General features: G+C 36.5%; 1 protein-coding gene across 1 annotated transcript in view; it reads right to left on the bottom strand.

The window, feature by feature from the left end:
- The window catches only part of Calcr (calcitonin receptor), a 33,744-nt gene extending 12,634 nt beyond the window's left edge, over window positions 1-21,110 (bottom strand). Inside the window, exons 1-7 of the mRNA XM_059256498.1 lie at window positions 21,039-21,110; window positions 15,730-15,889; window positions 14,268-14,378; window positions 11,820-11,932; window positions 9,982-10,073; window positions 8,253-8,379; window positions 7,204-7,314 (exon numbers count right to left, since the gene is read on the bottom strand). Coding sequence (XP_059112481.1) covers window positions 7,204-7,314; window positions 8,253-8,379; window positions 9,982-10,073; window positions 11,820-11,932; window positions 14,268-14,378; window positions 15,730-15,889; window positions 21,039-21,089 — 765 coding nt within the window. The 5' untranslated portion in view covers window positions 21,090-21,110. The remainder of the gene's footprint in view (window positions 1-7,203; window positions 7,315-8,252; window positions 8,380-9,981; window positions 10,074-11,819; window positions 11,933-14,267; window positions 14,379-15,729; window positions 15,890-21,038) is intronic.
- Window positions 21,111-21,541: the final 431 nt, after the last annotated feature.

The following is a 21,541-nucleotide window of genomic DNA, read 5'->3' on the forward strand; positions in this document are numbered from 1 at the left end:
ATATTTTCTATTAATCTGACTATTAAATTATTTTAACAATTGTTTTCTCAGGTACATAACAAAGTCTGGCATTTAGAAGAATCAATGAAGCCAACTAGAGGGGCTTGTTTTAAGAACATTAAATTCTCTACTCAATTTGTGGACAACCAGCAAGGAGTGGAGTATTAGACTGTGACAAAGCAAACACTTTGCTTGGTACTGTAAAGCACTATGCTCACACTCTAGCCTTCGCACTTTGGAGGGCACAGGGGCGACAATGTGGACTATTTTATACGAAGAGAGGTGGCTGTCTATAAATTTGCTTTTCAATTTCTTGTGAAAATATTGAAGCAAAATGGAGAGAATAAAAAGAATCTCCTCTTTCTTTAGTTATTGAGGGATAAACAAATTCCTAAGGAAATATGGCGAATATTGAAGACTACATTGCTTATGGGCTAGTGTGCTAACTCCTAAATGCTTTTCCCTGAACTAAAGCTTCCAATTGTACTACTGTGAAGTCTTGTTTTTAAACAAAAGTAAACTTTGTTACTCATTCAAGTGATCTCCAGTGACACAACATGTTTGTTTATATTTCTCTGGAACTTCTGAAAACATTTTCTCATAAGTTCACTTTAATACGCCTGACTCCTCCACTACTTACATCCAATAATATTCAGATAGAGGTGAGCAACAGATTCTTAGTCAATTTGAATGAATATGGCTTTGTATGTTGCTCAGCTGAGTGTTCAACATTTAATTAATATTATTTATTCTTTAATACCTAAACCAGAATTGCTTATCAAGAATGGACATAATTTTCTGGGCCTTTAATTTTAATGAAAGAGTACTGAAATTCTTGGTAATATTTGTAGAGATCAGGACATATCTGAAAAGATAAGGCTGCTGACATCCATAGAAAATGTATAATGTTGGGGCAAACTCTCCTAAACTGAGTTTTTATATTAGTTGCATTTTTTATCTTTGTCATGTTTTTCTAAGTGTCCAGAAAGGGTATCCTTTGATGACAGCACTCCTTAAATACAACACCCAGATAAACCCTGTTATTTTTCTCCTGTGTCCCTGCTAGAAGAGCTGTTGGACTTTGCACAGCATTTAAAAAACTGGTATGCGTAGGTTCCATTGGGAGAATGCAGAAATTCTTTAGTGGTCAACTTTTAACTTCCATTAACCCAAATTTCTAGTTTCCTTTACCAAGTAAAAGTATATACTGTTCTGCTATGGCTTGTTTTTCCACAAACTTGCAAAACAACTTTCAGGTGTCAAACTGACAATTTGAAAATATTTGTGATTAAATTAATAAAGATGTCTCAAGCCTAATTTAGGATATTCTGGTTTTCCCTGATAAATGCATTGACTTTCTGAAGTAAATAAAGTGGACATGTATATTTTCACTTGTTGGTAGCTTCTGAAATTAGAGTATGTGCAGTGAGAATTATGACCATTTTTTTAAAATCTAATAATCTGAACGCCTTGTTCAAGAAGTGAATTTTGGTTAAGACAATTTATCCTTCATAAAGATTGAGACATTTTTGGCATTTTTAGCTTCATTTTGTTTCCAGTCAGTTCTTTGTTGTCTCTTCATGGTATTCATGATATCTGTATTTTAAATTTTTATGTATTTGGCTTACATGTTCTTGGGACTACTCATCACCCTGGTATTTTACGTGTATTCTTCGAATTGGATAGTTATTCTTGGTTAAGCACTGATTTTGCTGAATCCTTCCTTTGTGGTCTCCATCCTGGAAATAAGCTAATCTAATGTAACATATTTAAAGTTAGGTTCCTCTTCTTTTTGGTTCTGGAATTTCCATGTAGTTCTTTGGTTCTAGGATTTCCATGTAGTTTATTTTTAGTAATTTCAACTTTTCTGGTTACGATTTCTTGTCTTTCGATTCATTCACAACTTTTAGCATGGTTATGCAACTACTACATAGTTCGATATTTTTAACATCTGGGTTAAATAACAGTTGATCTTAATTCTATTTTCTTTCTTGTTGTAGCCCGAGCAGGCCTAACACACATGGCAACTTTTCTGTCTCAGCCTCCTGAACGTTGGGATTGCAGATGCGAGCTACCAAATTCAGATGTACACTTTCTCTTGACAGTAGGTCATATTTTCTAAAATTGTTTTTTTTTTTTAAATCTGGTAGCTTTGAACTACTTCTAGATATGATAAACAATGGGATGATGTAGACTCTCTGGTTTAGAGTCTAGATTCTGTTATATTCCTTTGAAGTTTTCTTATTTTGTTTGTTTGAATAGGTGCTTTACATAGCTAAACCCAAAGCACAAATTTCCAGTTGGACTGTTGGTATCTTGAATCTCAGCTGAGTTACTTCAATTTAATCATACTCTTGGATTCCTTTGAACATATAAGGTCAGATGGGATCTAAACATAAACATATATTTATGTATAAAGAGAGGGAGTCTAAGCGCCTCACCTTTCTGAGAAGAATACCCTTTACTTTTAGGGCACTGTAATTGCCCTATATCTAATAATATGCAATACAGGAGCTACTCAGCCATAACCATTTCCTCTTCAATCAGACATATAATCTATAACCCTTTGTGATGATTATAATGGCTGACTAAGCATAAACCAAATTTTAAAGAAGCATTTCCCCCACAAAACTCGTTTTACTCTTTAAGTAAAATGAAGTATATAGTAGTCCAGAGTAGGCTGCCCATAATAGGACCACATCATGGCATTATTCTCCTATATCACCCAAGGAAATCCGTCACAGATGTTTATTTCCAGTCTCCTTGTCCACAGGATATTGAAACAGGTAACCGCCATCTAGTTTAACCTACTGTGGACTTTCCATTCCAGTCTGTTCTCTCAGTCATCTCTCCCTTGTTTATGTGTTCTGCCTTGCAACAGCAGCCCTTGACTGGGCAGGAGCAGACTTTTCCACCCTGGACCTTACAAACCCCAGTGTCTAGATGCTGAGGACTCTTTCAAGTTGACCTTTTTATAAAATCGTAGGGTGATGCTCTGTACAGTCTGATGGCTCAATTGTTCTGAGCAAGTGATAGAAGAAAATCATGCCATTTTTTGAGCTTGGGACTCTTTTGCCTTTACTTAAGATGCTACAAAAAAATTTAATAAGATTGTCTCAAACTTTTGAGCTGCAAAGTGCTCTCTGGTTCCCAGTAAAAACCAATCTCCCCATATTGTCCCCTTTAGAGCCAGATAGAAAGTTCAGACAGATATTTCTTTCTAGAAAATGACAAGTATCCTGGCAGCTTTGTTCAGATGCAAAAAGAACAATGCTTTAAAAGCTGCCTCTTGACTCTACATGGAGATCATTAAACGAACAGATAGAATAAGAAAAGTGAAAATTTAGATATGGAAATGAAATGCTTAAATGACAGTGGGCAATTTTCACATCACTCAGTAAACTGAGGATCTATTCAGCCCTTATTTATGGCATGAGTTATTTTGAATTTAATTTGGAAAAAAACCAAAATAGAAGAAAGTGAAGGAATAAGAATCTTATCTTGGGTAATACAGAAAAGAATAAACCTTTCAAAAATATTGGAGGGAGAGAGTGACTACCTTGACAGAGAAGGAGGCACAGAGCCATAGAGATACACCACTGCTGGGTGGGATGTCCCATGTCCTTTCTTTCCTTCACAACTAAATAAAAGATCATAGAGGAGTACCACCACATTTGGTACATACAAGATGAGGTGACCTCTCTCATTGAGAATGAATTTCTTATTTTTAATAATTCCTTTAGTCTTTGGATAGAAAAAGTTTTGTGCCTCTTCAGTACTGACTCAGTGGCTTGAGAATAGGGACAGAGTGGAAAAATTGTCCCTTCTCTGATTTAGTCTGCTTAGGAGAGAAAAAATGTCATTGAAAATTAAGTATTGTGCTTTTCTTTGAAGGAGATAGATGCCCATGTAATATTCAGAAATGGAAAGTATGCTGGTGAATTAGCTTTTCTTGAATTTATGACTATGACTATACTGTTCACATTATATTTCAATAAATATCTGTAGATTGACAATGCCTGATAACATTCCCTTTACAAAAGATTTTTCTTTTGCATTTTTCCTATTTATTTATTTGCACTTTTTTTCTTCCTTGTCTCTATTTTTTATGGTGTGAGAGAACCTTGATTTAACACTATTTGGATTGCTGCTTTTGTTTTTTTTGAAGAGAGATACTTCAAATCACTGCCTTAAAGTAATGTTAAATGCATGATTCTGCATATGACTTAATAGGATTGAGAACATGGTCCTTAGGCTTTAGATGCTGGCATGGCTGTCTCATTAGACAGGAGACCTTTACTTCCAAGAAAGATGGGTTTGGGAAAAACAATTGAGTCTTCCTTGTTATCATCTGTTCCTTCTACACTCAATTCTCTGACAATAGGGAAAATGTCTTCTTTCCTCCTACTTAAATGATGGGATCTACTATAACCAAAGAAATAATGTTCTGGTTGGGAAAAGATTCCCAAGAAATTGGGCTTTCATAAATATACTTGTGATGACTATCTATTTGCAAGGTGAGAGAATATGAATTTCACCTTGCATCCTCCATAGATGGTAATAGCTTCAAAGACCAGAAACATTTCAAATACGCCAGTTTAAGAAAATTCCTGAAGCAATTTTGCTTCCCTAGATGGAGTGAGTGGTCCTATGCTGCTTGTTTATGGAGGGTTCGATTTAACCAATTCTCATTGGGAAGCAGTAACTATTTAAACAGAGAAAGTACCCGAAGAAAATAGTCTCATTTCTTTCTTCTGGGAGAAGGGTAGGCTGTGGGGTTTACAAGCCTGAGTTAATTTTTAGATTGTAATCATCTACTTTTAGCCTATACTATTTAAATGATTTGTTGAGAGATTTGAGTTTCCACACTATCTCTCAGGGATGAAACAGGCATTTGGAATTGTGAAAGAACACATCATGGTATCATTTATTTACCATGCAATTGAGCTGGTACTGGCAGCCCATTCTCATTTTGTGTAGCCTTAGACAAAAGGAAGCTTCATTTTTAGACTCAAAGAGAAATATATTCAGATTTGTGTTCTTTTATTTTTCATGATAAAAACAGCCACGTATCAAAACAGGCCAAAATATCATAGACGTTCACAAGTGTGGCTGTAAAGCACAGTATGCCGTGTGAGCCTGGGCTCATTCTGAGAGACAGTGGAGATGATGGCAGGAAGAAATATTGTCACCTAATAGTATCACTTCTGTTCAGGTTGAGGACTAACATTTGAATCTTGAGTGTGCAGCAAACACTTAATTGATTGGATAAAATTGTTATAGTGTTCCATGGTTTTTCATTAGGAGATTTGCTCTTATATATCTAAACTAATGAGTTTGTTAGATTAGAAATGTACTGATGGGAGAAGCAGCTTTTTGTTTTTTATGTCACTAGGACAAACTTTTTTCCTTGTGTTCTAACATATGTGAGAGAACCAACCTCATTCCTGAACACTAGAGAAAAGCTTTCTGTTTATTTCTCTGGCTCTCCTAAGGTCTCACTGACATTTTCCCAGGAAGTCAGCAGCACAATGGCCAAGCTAGCCCTCCAGACATCTGCTCACCAGCTTCAATAAAGGTTCTAGGCAATGGAGGAGCCACAGGATAGATACAGGATGACTTGGTGATGGTTAAGAACAGCTCAACTGGAAGAGTGCTTTGGCATGTCTTCTGCTAAGACAGCCTATGAAAGTAAAAGCATTTAGCAAAGATAGCTAATGAGACTATCATGAGTAAGAAGTTGTGTAATAAACTCATTAGAAATGCCAAGCACAGAGATGCATGGACTGAACTACAAGGTAACAGTTAACAAAAACCTTGTGAGTTTACAATATTAAGCTCTCAGGGATCATAAAAAAAAAACTTTATGCATCTTTTGTGTTCTAGGGCAACTCCTTAAAACCAAGCAGAGTGTTTTTTGTTGTTCTCATGTGATGAATAAGTTGACACTAGATTCCACAACTTAGTAGTCAACTTGGTAATGGGGTAGAGACTAGCTTTTTAGACTATTCAAGATGATAACAAGGTCAGCAAGATCTCACAAACTGTGAGGGTCCTCTTTGCTAGTAACAGCAGGGGAGCAAGCTGAGCAGATGGGAGAAAATCTATTGGTGAGCATAAGTACTTCACAATGTGACTGAGCACCAATCCCAGGTCAGTGTGGTTGGTTATTCAATAACTGAAGTGCCACCCTTTAATGAGAAATGAAAAAGCCAAAACTCTGACAGTCCGGAGAGATGCTTAGAGCATCACTTCTACTTTGATAGGGTTGGCTCATTAGTTAACCATACAATGTATGGCTAATTACAGAGAATCACTGCAATGGATGAGACTTGTTTTTTTCAAGAACATAAGGAAATAACAGACAGTCAAGAGTATAGGAAAGAGGGATAGAATTGAATGAGATTGGGCTGTCTTTGAATCCTATCTCCAAGTATTTATAACATGAAAGAAATTTGCCTTCATAGAACTTTATTTTCCTAACTTTAAAAATAGAGTAATATCCACTTCTCACTGGAGATGTTGTTAGCTTTAAATTAAATGAGATTAATTTTATTTCAATCAGTTGGAATTTAAAAAGAAAAGTCATCAAGGAAACCATTTGGTTACATAATTCTTCAGGTAAGACAGGACTTTGTGTCCATTAGCAGATGGCATGGATTTTAAAGAAGAAACATAATGCTTTTCTGAATATATTCAAATGGCAAATGATTAACACTGTGGATTTCATTAGAAGCCAAATTAGGCTTCTTTCCCATGATATGCCACTGTTATGCAGGATGCATGCTCTGGGCAGATTTCACGCATTTTTGTCATTGGGTTGGAAGAACTGTCAAATGCCAGATTTGAAAGATGAGGCTATCTACAGATGCTTGCATAATACAGTTAAGCAGAGAAACAAAAGTTAAAATATGCCCTGGCCAGTCTTGTGTGCTAGATGGCTTCAGTTTCTGCTTCCAGGTTCCCTCTCCTCCCCATTCCCACTGCCCTGGGCACATACAAACATCTGTCTACATGTAGTAGGGCTTCCCTGACCTCTAGTTTCTAAATTCAACTCAGTTAATGGGACCCTCTACACAAACTAGTAGATGAGAATGAATTAGGAGGAAGCAAACCCCCACCCACACCACCCTTTGTGGTTTTGTCCCAGGCTGTGTCTGGAGACAGAAGTTCCGAGTTTCTGAAGGTCAATCCTCATCATACCACTCGACTGTCATTAGAGTCCATCTTTCCCTCGTTTGCACTCAGGGGTAAGAGTGGTGACAGTTCCCACTGCATTGTCCACATATTTGTATTATGATGAAACATATGCATCTGTCAATGTTTCAGAACAAAAATGATCAAATATTGGCAATTTCATATGCAATGTAATAATTACATCATTAAACTGTTTTTCTGAATTGACTTTACAGCAACTGAACTTCAGCATCATGTGAATAGCAGCTAGCTCATATTTCTTTTCCCCCCATTGACTAAAGCGAAGCCACATTCAGAAACTATTATGAGGAGTACAATCTTAGAGAAAAAGAAAGAATGTTAAAGACAAGTGTGAGTTACTGTGAACAACCCTGGGGAAAATTGTGATAAAAGGAATCCATGGTAGTTGCTGGCAGTAGAGACACGTGACTTGAGTTCTTTTCAATAATGCATAAGATGACGGTGCTCATGGCATGTGTTTCATGAATGTCTGTCTGGTTGACCTTGGGCTTTTGTATTTATGTCCATATGGATCTTTTCCAAGCATGTAGATGTAGAACTTGACCATATCTGTGTGATTCATATTAGTAAATGCACAAGTGCTTACAGCTGAGGTGACTGCAAGAGCCCATCCTAGCAGCATAACAATGAAATAATTACTATCGTGGCCCGTGTATAATAATCAGTGGCAAGCTGGGTTTACTGGGAAGCACTGGTATGGTGTGCCTAGTATCATTTGTATTCCCAAGAAGTGCTCAGTATTCTTACCATAGATGTTAAGAGATAATTAACATTGATCAATCATTGGGTGGTCATAAAACATATGATTTGTTGCATAATTATTTACCTATGTTTCAATGATTCCCACCCCTTTAACTTGTAACAATTACTTTCATGAACCACTAATAGGCTTGCTTAATGTAAAACTCAACTATAGAAGCAAATATGATTATACTTTAAACAACTGATTAAGTCAACCATTAGTATCATGTTCAAAATGTATAATTACTGTGTTCTTTACAATAAAATTAAAATCAAAAGCTGATAGTGCTTACCGGATCCCGTCGCACCAGATCGCCATTGGGCACGACCTCAACCAGGTGGATGATGATAACGATAGAGTTCAGAATGTAAGTCACAAACATATTCTTGTGCAGTGTCACCCTATGGCACGCAAGGTTCCTGGGAGAAAAACAATATAAAAGCATTAAGTGTTGCAAAAATGCTGAAATTTTTGTGATGAGAATATTCATTAATTCAGGTTTTCAGAGGAAAGCCTTAAAACCCAGTTTCCAGTGGCATTTCATGACTTTCTTTTCTCAAAGTGGCTTCCTACAGCAGCTGGAAGATTGAGTGGGAACATTCCTTTTAATGATAGTAAATGCTACAGAGTTAATTAAGAGAAAGGTTGTTAGTGAAGAAACAATGAGGGTTTGGTATGTGCTCCCAATCCAAAGTCTACTGTCCACTGCTGTGAGCAAGCAGGAGACATCAGCAAATGAAGGGAGAGCGTGTGGTCACAACTGCTGTGACAAGGCACAGGATCCACATCCTAAAGCCACTCCAGTGCTTCCCACCATTTCTCTTCCGTCCTTTCCTGCTGGTGGGGCTCAGACACCAGTAAAGGATTCTAAGTGAGATCCGATTCGCTCTTGTGGTGAGGCCAGCTACTCTTTGGGTCTGAGGAGATTGGCAGTTGCTGCTCCTGCTTGGCATAATCCTTTCCTACTTGGTGGGCACTAAGCAAGTTTCCGGGTTTCCCTCTACTTCATTAACTTGTACGTATGAGCAAATGTCGATGTACACATGAAAATAGAAGATTATAAATCAGGTATATGTGTTTCTCCTTCCTAGGTTTAAGTTTCTGTTTGGTAGGCTCTGGGAACTGGGAGGCAGTGGACCATATTCAGTTATTCCCAGATGAGCTGCCTGGTGCTATGTGAAGGGTGTGACAAGAATCATTTTCCTTTGAGACTAAGTTGAGAAATGTTTCACTTTGCCCATGTACTGAATTTATAGACATTCATCTTGAGTGGCTTAATACAGAAATGATGGCTCCAAGAGCATTCTTAGTTTCTTTTTTTATTTGACTCTCACACCTCATCATACATTTAAATGACTAGTGAAACAAGGACTCAGAGTACGATCTCTGCCATTTATCTTTCAGCCATGGCTACATTTATTATTTTTGTGTGATTAGAGTTTTGAATATTTTTTCATTCTTTCACTTTTCTTGTGATTTTATTAGAAAAGAACTCAAAGGTGGACTTTTAGCATCATGTTTTTTAATGAAAGCTGTTGTGAGTCATGATGATTTATTTATCATGGTAAAGAGCAATTGAGAAATGAAGAGACATTCCAAAATTAATCATGTGTTGTGATTACTTTGCTGTGTTCTCATCATCATAATTGAAAACATTCTTCTAATTCTAGTAATTAATTCTCTATGTCTTGTTGCTTTAACAGTCCTTCTTCTGCTAAATCTCTTATTGAAGGAGTTTATTGATGATTTGCTTATGTCATTTAGTAATCACTAAAAATTGCTTAGATGTAATATTTAAGAAATTGTGAGTATGATAGTGATAAAAACTTAAAAAGGACCCAGGAAAGGTATCTTGCTAAGGATGTGCATACAGGTGATTGTTCTACCCTTGTGTTAGTTATCTTTAATATTATCAAGGTAATATTTTAATAAAATTTAAATTAGTATTCTATTATTCTATCTATGAGTCACTGTATATTTATTTACATGTAACATACTTTAAGTATTTTAAATGTACTTACTTGAAATACAGGAAAATCGCCATGGAAGCAACTAAAGCAGCAATCGACAGAGAGTGCCCCACAAGAGCCAGGTAGTACAGGACATATGCATTCTAGAGCAGAAAGAGTTGGAAAAACATCTAAGTAGATGAACCGTGACTATGGAAAGCAACAGTAGTTTCTATTTCTAAATGTAAGTATAAATCAACAAAGGTTTACCCCTTAAATGTATCAAAGTTATAACAAATATTTCAGAGGATGAAATTATTTTTTATATATTAAAGGTGTACATAGAAACAAACTGAGCCACTTTCAAGGACCAAAATTCCTTGAGATAAATATCATTCAAAATATTGCAGAAGTGATTTTAAGTGAATTAAAAGTTGATATCCCTGGAAGCAATCAAGGCAGATTTTCAGTCCTTGGGTCCTGTTATCAGCAACAGGTATGTCTAATTCACTAAAGTGTTGATGAATAATCCTTCTAGAATCTTCTGACCCTTGACACTTAGAACGACACTTAGAGAGATTAGGGAGGTTTATGGCAGGTTTTTTTTTTCACCTTTATTTAACTCAAAATTCAAGGAGATATACCTTTGTATATCAATTTAAATAAAATTGAAAATTCCCATTAGTATTTTCTTAGCCGAAGAAGCCAACATTCTTCTTGAAAGAAATTTGCTAATTCTATTATTTTTAAATGACAATGAACTTATTTCTGTTCTTATGCTGTTATGTTAGTTGACTCAAAAGAATATCTTCCTTAGTAAATTCATAACATTAGTTTATTTTTTCATATCTGGTACCTGAAGGAGAGTATTTCTTCCCATATGTGGCCATAGTGTTTGAGGAGGTCAAACACAGCAACACTGAGAGTAATTTATTTAGATTTGCATTGCTCCTAACACTCTAATTCACATAGTTATACTTTTCTATAGGAACTCAATTAGCACGCACTCATGAAATTCCTTACACGGTCACATCACTTCCATCAGACTTCATCAAGTGACTAGTTCTCCATTAGGGTATAGACATATATCTATGATGTAGAATAGCTAAGCAATTTGTAAAGGGGCCACAGGCTTTGGTGACCTCATCTTATCTTGAAGGTGGCTCACTAGCTAACTGGACCCTTCAGAGATTCTCTTTATAGCTAAATATTGATGCTATTTCTCCCAGCTCTCAAAAGTAAAGGAGCTGAGGGTAGATTTAGTAATATTTTCAGATGTTTAATGTGGCTAAAGGCAAAATATAATCTGTTTCTCTCCTCAATGGACTTAAATAGATGTTTTAACACCAAGATATTATTAAAAGTATTTCACAGCCTGTAAGGCATGAGTATTAATGAATCCTAGTTGACACCTCTGAAAACTGTCTGAACTGCCCTCACTGTATCGGTGGGTTGATGGAAGGTCCACCATACCCAATTGTAAAATTTAGGTCATATCTAACATTGTGTGTTAAGAGAAGTAAATTTAGCCTGTTGCTTTCCAAAAATTGGAGGCTCTGAAACACTCTCACAAGGAGAAAGATATTAGTGAGTTCCTTAAAATGCTCCCTAACTTCTGGGACCAGAGGAAATCACATCATCTGCTCCATGTACAGCATTATCGTTGTCATAACTGGCCTGATTCCCCATTCAAGCAGAAGTATTGATACTGAGTACCATCAAGAAGGTAAATGCTAGTTTCTCTAGTGTCCTTCAGAAACCCTTTTTCCTTATATAGAAATCTGGTGGTTTTTTTGTTTGCTTGTTTGTTTTTGTGGCTTTTGGTAGCAGATATTTCATAGTTTTACATCCATTTCCATGTACAAATAATGGCACTCTCATCTAATACTGAAATTCTAAAGAGAACTTACGTTCAGTTTCTCAGTAGTGAAAGCATTACACAGAGTATAGTTGGACCAGGTTCGATTGCTGTCAGGGTGTCTAAACCATTCTCCATTTTCATCACAGTATTTGGAAACCATTTCTATTAATGGAACAGAATGGTGGTGCATTAGTATCTCAAATCCCAAGAAGAAAACTAAAGCTTACAGCCATTCCTAAGACTGAACCACATTGTAGAACGTGACTATAGAGATAACATGGACCATCTTGCCACTTTGACATTTGATGCGACAGAGTGAGTCCAAGTGTAGGGCATCATATGCCTCCTTGGTAAATGTTCCTGTTTACACTTTAGCATATTCCTGTACACTACACCCTCTTCAGAATTCCAATACTGAATTCACTCTTTCACTATTTGTTTTTGTGTGGTATACATATGTGTATATGTTCCTTTCTCTCTCTCTCTCTCTCTCTCTCTCTCTCTCTCTCTCTCTCTCTCTCTCTCTCTCTCTCTCTGTGTGTGTGTGTGTGTGTGTGTAAAGGTCAGAGGTAGATGTGTTAGGGATTTTCCCCAATTGTTCTCCATCTTATGCTTTGAGAAAGGATCTTCCAATGAACCTGAGCTCACCAATTTGGATAACCCGAATGGATCCTTCTGCCTTCCCAGCATTGGGATTTAAAGGTGTACCTCTGTGCACAGATTTGAATGTGGGTGCTGGGGAACAAACTTACATCTTCCTGCTTTCACAAACTTGTTGACTGAGATTCCTCAGCCTACCCCCCAATGAAACTTCTGACATTTTGTTGGAGTGTTTTTGTGATGCTAAGATGTAGCCCTATGTCAACAATAAAATCATAAAAAAATTGAAATGTGTTGTAGACAGATTTATTGGAGATCTGTTTTTCTTTAGAAGTGAATTTGTCTCTTAGCTAATATGTCTCCATCCAAAAACTGGACCAAGAAGATGGATCTATGACTGGAATCTCCACTTTGCTTATCAAAACCTCGCCTTGAAGTCAATATTTAGAGCTACTTTGGCAAGAGCCCATTGCTGCTTTTGAACTGGCCCCCTAGCCTCACTGCAGACCAGCTTTTCTGTTCCAGCCAAGTCACCTTAAACAAAGCTGCAGATCAAGACCCATGAAGCATTGTGTGTTGGGCAGAGATAATAAGGGCCTGAAGGATTCTTGTCATGCAGCATTTTGGTTCCAGTTTACGGGAATGCAGTTCAGAATTAGGGCACTGGACAGAGCCCGTTCTTCATGTACCATTCTGTAAAAGGAGATTCCTAGAAGTGTCTGGCCTGCACTGGTTTTTATTTTGTTTCACATTGGTTTTAAAAGTAGCCCCTATAATTATACTTTGATTACATCTATTGTTCTAGCTCCAGTGATAAGTGAGATCTTCCCTTAAGGAAATCCCCCAAAGTGTTTTCCAGATCTTGCCTCAGAGAAGGGCTCCTATTTGCTCTTATGGAGATCCAGAGACACTTAAATACCTTTAGCTGGATCAAAACCATTTGACTCATATCTCATCTTTTTCTAGAGACTGACATTTGTGTCTAGCTTATCCCATTTAGTTGTATCATCAGGACCTCTTTTATAACTAAGGTTTCTATATCCCTTTCAGTGTCTTCTAAATTTAATCCAATGGGACAAACCTTTCTTTTTCTACAGTGGCTGGATATGATTTTCCTGGTTCTGACCAGGCAGATCCTGTAGTTGTGTGGCTATCACCACTAACCTTTTGGTGCCTGCCTTACCAGGCTCATCTGGTGTCCGCTGATTCTAAGGCACAGCTGTTCAGTACATTTATTTGAGCCTTCCAAACCCTCATCACCTCTGTTCCTGGATTTTTTCATCTTTTATTAGATTCAATTTACCCAATCCCATTTTCTACTCACATCTTTCTGCCTTGTTTCTGGATTGAGGCTGGGACATACTACCCACATGCTACTGCACTACTCCTAAGTATTAATCATGGAACTACCTCAATTCCAGACCCCTACGTTTGGATACATGACAATCTTAAAATAAGTGGCATCAGCCCTTTAGTCTCTCATGTCACTTAGAAACTGCTCCTCTGAGACCATTATTCTGCTTGAGCGTTCTGTGTCGGCATCCAACAATACATATGTTGACAGGACCAAGGCCTGAAAAAGCAACATGTCTTCTCCTAAAAGTTACGAATGTACAACTTCTGCAAGTTTGCATGAAGACTAAGAAATATTTAATTCTAAATAGAGAAGTCTCAACATCATGTGTCGAGGTGGAGTCACTTGTGGTTTTGTGTGACATACCGGAAAGATAAAAGGAGATACTAAGTATGAAAACACGTTACAATGTGAAAAGTGATGTTCCAAGTGAAACACGGCTGCGGAACTTCCAGAGCTCAAATGGATATGGTTCCACTTGTCCACTTAACAAGTTTTTTTTTAATTCGGAACAAAACCAGAAAACGAAACTAAAGACCTTACCTGCTGTGTCAAAGTCCGGGAAGTAGTCTGGGCAGTGCTGATAGGCTGTGACTCCGGCGGGAGTGTCGTCCCAGCACAGCCATCCATCCCAGGTACGGTTGCAATATGGGCCTGGGAAGTCAGAAAGAACTTGACATCGGAAGATGCGACTTAACTAAAAGACTGCTTATCTGAAGGTATCTCAGAAGGCTGATTCTACTGCTGCAATCAAGACTAATCAGACTTCAAACGAGCATTCGTCCTTTGGAAACCAACTTTCAAATGCTTTTAGTGTATCTGTGGAAGAATATCTCACTGGATGAGAGGCAGGGTTCTTTCTTTGCTTTGTAAGAGGTTCTGAAGTTAGGCTTCCCATAAAACAAGCAGTCCCCAACACTGTGTTTCTGTCTATTTATTTAATCGTGGAGGAAATCTAAAGTGCCACTCAGAAATTAATCAAATGGGCTCTGAGGTATGTTTATAAGTTTTTACTTATAGAAGTTTTACCTTTTGAAAAGTATTCAACCAAGAAGTTGAATTTAATTTGTAACATGTAAGGCAAGGCATGCTCTACTACCACTGCCTGCATAACAATTTGAAGAAAAATTTAGCGAAGGCATTATTTATCAAAATTCATGGCACAAATGAATTCCTCAAAAATCTGAAATCAATTGACATAGAGGTGAGGATATTTTCTAATTTAATAAAGCATATCAGTATGATGCATCCAATAAACCTTTTTGTTTAGTCATTACTTAACGCAGACTCTGTGTATTAGGAGAGTATATTTAATCATTTCCCTCTTGCTAAGTAGCTTTGTCTTAGAATGTTCAAGGTTACACAAAAGTCTTAATTGAATCTTTTCAAGAGTTGCAGAGACATGGAAAAGAATTAAAAAGCTGTGTTAGAGCTTGGCGGGCAACATTCTTCCTTTTTATTTTTCTTTGGGACTTCTATAGCCAGTAGACTATGCTCAGCCCTGAAAATATTCGGGCTGTTACTCTAAAGAAGGACATAGATTAACAATGCTTACTGTGGCAACTTCTTTCCCCCTCTTAGTCCCCATGGAACTGGGGGTGGGGTAGCAAGAGAGAAGAAATAGCAGAGTTGTCAATGAATTGACATGGAAGGAAAGATATGCCTAATTAATCCAAACAAGACAGGGTTTGCACAGGTTCTGCCTCAGGCAGATTCTCTGCTCATCGCTTTCCATTTCCCTGCCACCATTCAGTCCTGTGTTGTTCCTGCTTATTAGGTGTGATTCCTGAGTTATTGTGGTAATTTTGTCAGAGGGGCAAATGTCAGCCAAAATGATGTTAGATGAAGTAGGGGAAAATCATCATATCTGCTGCACAAAATGCATAAGCACACCACAATGTGAGAACTGTGGATCTATTCCATTTTAGCTCTTCATCACTATATACCTTAGGATGACACAGTCTGAAATGATGTTTCACACAAAGGTTCACATGACTTCTCTTACCTTCTCCATCATAAGGGGGCATCTCCTGGATCCTGTCATAGCAACCGTACTGGGCTTTCAGTAGCTTCTTGCGTCCAACCAAGTAGACAAATGGCTCGTGATCATGGGTGGGCTCATTGTCACTGTCGTTGGAAGAAGCCTGAAGAACTGGAGTTGAGGTCTGTATAAAAGGTAAAATCATTACTTACAAGTAGGTCATAAATTAACACATAAATAAATGTGATGATTTTAAATGTATGAAAACATTTTTTTTCATTTTATAGGCAACATTTATGCAAGATTCCAATAAAATATTCTATACTAAAATGATTACACTTCACATTCATATTTTATCCATTTATATTTGTAACAATATACATTTGCTATTGAGAATGTAGAGCAACCATACACACTCACACACATCTTGATCATCTCCTATTGTTTTAATTTTATTGTCTTTATAAAGTTTACACATAAGCAAAGCAAATAATTTGATTTCCAAAACATCTCCATTATAGTCAACATTTCTATCTTTGGAATTTTTTTTTTGGTTTTTTCAGACAGGATTTCTCTGTGTAGTTTTGGTGCCTGTCCTGGATCTCACTCTGTAGACCAGGCTGGCCTCGAATTCACAGAGATCTGCCTGGCTCTGCCTCCCGAGTGTTGGGATTAAAGGCGTGTGCCACCACCACCTGGCTCATTTTTGGAAATCTTAAGAATCATGGCTCACATACAAAAAATAGAAAGTGTGAAATAAATATGTTTCTTTAGTGGATATTTTCAGCTAAGTTTTGCTCAGGTATGGGTTATATGCTCTGACAAAATTTGCCTCGTTTATCCCTCAGAACAAATAAAATAATTGATTTTAAGCTCTTCATATTGGTTCCATTAGCACTTGACCTACACATAGTAATTCATTTTCAATGAGGAAGGCAAATGTAATTCTTAAATATTTATATTGGTGCATCAGTTTTCAGAACAGGTTGCCATTGTTTTCCCACTTAATCAGTGCCATAGGTCTTGGCTTCTTATAAGTTGTGTGTTTGTCCACGTGTGTATGTGTGTGATTGTTTACCGAAACTGACAAGCCAAACATTACTGAGGAACCAGTGCTGAAGGAAACAGGTGTGAATCCTGCTCCAGTGGAGCTTACAGTCTAGAAACACAAGCACTGTGCATGTTCCTGACACCAGACACTGAGAACAATAATCGTCCATGAGGACATTCTCAGATATCCCATTGGGAGTTAGAACGTGTTTTTATTCAGCTTAAAAAGATTTTTGAAGGGTTTCCTTATTTTTGCTTGCTTTTTGTATCTTATTTGCTCACATGTGTATAAATGTATGTGAGTGTATTTAAAATCCAAACTAATATGACTAAACCACCAAAGAAGGGAAGATTACTGTCCCATGCAGGAGAAACGTTCACTTGATATGTTTAACTGTGAGACATCTTCTCATTGTCTTCTAATTAAATTAGAAGCTGGAATTTCATATATATGGATACATATTTTATACTAGAAATTTTAGACATTAGGAGTTATTTTTTTTTAGGTATGGGTCTTTCCAAACCACATTCTGAACTCTGTCCTTATATGCTTGGCAGCTCATTAAGAAATGTTCTTTCATTAATTGGAAATTCATGGTAGCCTGGGGGGAATATTATGTGTTAAGGATGCTAAACAGAAAAACTCTACACTTGTGTGTTTTCAGTGACATCTTTATTAGGTTTCACACATTGTAGCATTAGTAGGAGTGGGAATAACATGTGAGTGAGAGTAGGCATGGTTCTGCTGATTGGAGGAGCTTCATACTTACCATTCTTGCAATATTGAAACAAACTCCAGTGAACTGGGGTTGGAGCCTGGCTCAATAGAGATTGTTTCAACACTGAAAGAATGAAAAATCGGAACCTCTGTTTTCAGATGAGCCACAGCATTCTGGGCCTGCTCCTGGTCTGGTCCTTGCTTGAACATTGAAGGTGAGATGTTCCCAGTGGTTCCTGAATCTCTCAATGAATTTCTTCCTAAAATTATATGCACCTTGGGGTACTCCATTTACAGATGGATGGATGGATAGATAGGCAGACAGAAATATGTAAATGCAGATAGAAATATATAATATATTTCTAATCATGAAATTAGTACTGCTTAAAAACAACATATATATATATATAAAACTTTTACATTGTTAAATAAACTTTTCTAATAATTACATGCAAATAAATTTGCTAATGAGATAATATTATTTTCAACAATAAAAAGGAAAAGTAAAGCCAGCAGTGATATCATGAGACAATCAAGCAATATGGAAGATGTCACAAGATTCTACTAATTTTAAGTATTATGTTTATGCTATGAGTGATTCAACAAATATATGATACCGTGCTAATAAAGGTGGCAATGGGACATGAGCACGTTGCATGAATCTTCAAAAACCAACCAACCTACCTACCTACCTATCTACATCTTAATTGCTGTTCCATGTAGCAGTTTAGCTACCATATATGTGGTGCCATTTTGGAAGATCGTAGGAAGTGGCATCACACATATGACAACCAAGCTGCCACAGCGGCAGTTGGCAGGTGAGGTTTCAGAAGGTCTTTTTTTTTTTTTTCCAGTAAATACTCTAAATATCTCCCATATGCCAGGTCCTGTTGTAGGTCCTGAAAACTCAGCGGTGAACTTGTTAGCATGGTTTCTGCCCTCAAGGAGCATATATTCTAGGTTTAATTCATACTAAACATGAAGGACAGAAGAAAATCATCTCAAATGAAATGAATATATGCTAAGGTAACTCCTACTTTGATAGGAGACAATATGTCTTTCTTCTGTTTGGTTCCAGCTCACTGGATCCATGCTACTGTGCTGCAGGAAGCGCTGCTTGTGATTGTATCAGGCACAATTGCTCACAATGGAGTAAGTGTTCATCAACTTTCTTAAACATTGAATGAGAGGAAAGTAGTAAATAACCTATTCTGGTCATTACTCGCTGTAAGGTGTCAAATGATCCCACTATAACCCATAAATTAAAACAATTAGATAAAATAATTGTAAGAAAGAATATTGGCTAGATTTAGAAATTGGCATGATTAATAAGCTTTCCAGGTCACTGTCCTTAGCACTGAATGTATAGGTTGTGATTATTTGTGGTTTTTAGTTATACTTTTCACAACAACTAAGGAGAAGAGAAAGTGCTCTAAAGTGTTCACCCCGTTTTCCTACTGTGATCCGATGCCTGTTTGGTGTCCTAGGTATTTTCTGGGGGAACACAACTTAGTAGACAAGTGATAACAAAAATCAAAATACTTCTAGAAGAATCTTGTTTCTTTTTCTGTTTTCCTCAGTGTTGTCCTTACCACCACTGGCATCACCGCCAGTATGGTGTAAGTCTTCACTATGTCCGCACCACTGTCTAAGCCCACAGAGAGTGGCCATCAGTGTGTGATTAACGTAGGCGAGACCACAGGAAGGAGGCGGCCCAAAGACAAAATAAAATTACTTTAAGGACAAATAGGGAAATTAGTTGGTAGAATTTAATAAATATACTAGGGGTGGCATTTCACATCATTATGTTATATAAAATTGATGGTTTAGATTTATTAAGAGCATTTTACTTCAAATTTTTCTGAAATATATCAATGTGAAATAAGCTGTTTTGAAAAAAATTGGTGTGTCAAATTTTATATGATGGAAATGTCCTCCAAAAGAAATACATAATTGATACAAAGAACACAATTTCTTTCTGTTATAGTAGAAACCATGGAGCCATTTGTATATCCTATTCAAACATGTTTGGTAGAAAAGATATGTCTATAAACCATGGTTATTAAAGCCTATAACTCATGTAAATACATGCATTTTCTTTTCAATATTATAAAATACATTAGTAAAAGCTTTGAATAAATATGATCTGTGTTGGCTTTGTAACATACTAAAATGATTTGTAGCCTAATTTATCTTGCTAATCTTTAGTAGTTGTTTAAAATCATGCATATCTCTCTCCCAAGTCCTTCCAGAGAGGGGAAGAATATTATCAAAATATATTTAAATTTAAAAATTGCTTTAAATAATAAAAAATATTAAAAAATAAAATCATGCCCAATATTATGTGTTTTATGGCACAAAGTTAAGAGGTGTTTATGTATATTCTATCAGGATTTAACCTGAGGAATGAAAAATAACAGTATTATTTATGATCAATAAATACCATACTTCTACATTTATAAATGTTATGTAAGGGTTAGGCATTTATAAGCAAAATAAAACTGTCTACCTCTACAACATTCTCGCTGAGGTATTTTGTTTAGAGTTATGATATGAAGTAACCTGAATTTCCAAATATTGGGTTAATTACATAAAATTATATTTTGCTAAAGAAATTTTCACAGTTTAAAATCATATGCTATTTTGGCAGAATAAACTAAGAGATAAAAGTGACTGCTAGACATTCCCATAAACATTTACTTGGTCTATGAACGTTCCCTTTCAAATTAGCTTCATATCTACAGAAAGCCAGTACTTTTTTTTCTTTACTTATACAGGTGAAGAAATTTAGGTGGACTTGCAAACCTGCCACCGCATGGTAGAGAATGAGTAAATGATGTCCTGGAACCCATTGCAATCCTTGCTTTGGTATATAGTGTGAGATTTTAAATGATATGTATTGACAGCTGTGATTCAGTTTGGTGATAGAGCAAGGATTCTGACATCCCTTTTTGCTCCTCTCCCTTTTACACGCTACTGAAGGTGATGTAACAGTGTGTTGGTGCAAACAGATGCTGATAGTGTCTCCTAAAGCAATTATGCTTTTAACTAGCTAAGTCTTTATGAATAACGAAACATGAAGTTATGTAATATGAACCTGATATGAAAAAGCTGCAGAAGAGTTACAGAGTGCCAATGGTTCCTCAAGTACTGAACATTCTTAGTTTTGAACAGAAAAATATCAGAAATCAATCATTAGACTGGTGGAATTTAGATGTTTTAAAAGTATAGGAAGAGTTCAGAAGCCATGATTCAAATCCTCATTTCAAAAACAACAAAAAAAAACCTTATCCAGAAAATTTTCAACTTTCTCTACTACAGAGATGAATCAAATTATTGCTAACTTTTCCAAACAAATGGAACTCAATTGTCTAGATAAACTATGACAATAATTAAAACGAGCAAAAGTTCAAAGGAAAGACTTGTTAACAAACTGTGAATAAAAATGACAGTTTGAAGAAGCTCAGTTTTGGTTCCCTTGCGATTGTCAGTTCACCCACACTCAGACACTCCTCCCTGCTCTGCATGCTTATTAACATGGAGTGGAATAATTGTCTCCACTTACGATCAGAAGCAGGAACATCAGTGTGAACTTGTTCAGCAAATGGAACCTCATCTTCGGTTTGCGAAGATTCCCCCTTCTCCTACAAAAATATGAAAGTAACAAAGATTTAAAATAATATAGCTCTGATACCTTTATATTGTTTACTCCAGACCCACTAAATATAATACATGAAAACACGACGATTATGCCTGTGACATACTTGCAGGTACGTGTTCCATTGTCCCTTCTGTTAACTCGAATGTTGTCCTTAAGGCACTATTAAAATTTTCTGATCATGTCTATTAACATTTTTTGTCAGCTAAAATGAGATCTCCTGGCTTTAAAAGGTTTTAAGTTGAATAAAACAGTTTAATACAGGTTATAAGAAAGAAGGAAAGATATATATTTGAACAGGGTGGTGGGGAGCCATGTGAAATGTGTATGAATAAGATAATGAGGTCATGAAATATATTTTAGATTATCAAGAAGTACATAGGTACAATTTAACACTAACTTTAAAATTA

This window comes from Peromyscus eremicus, chromosome 3, assembly GCF_949786415.1.
Source record: "Peromyscus eremicus chromosome 3, PerEre_H2_v1, whole genome shotgun sequence".
Lineage (NCBI taxonomy): Eukaryota > Metazoa > Chordata > Mammalia > Rodentia > Cricetidae > Peromyscus > Peromyscus eremicus.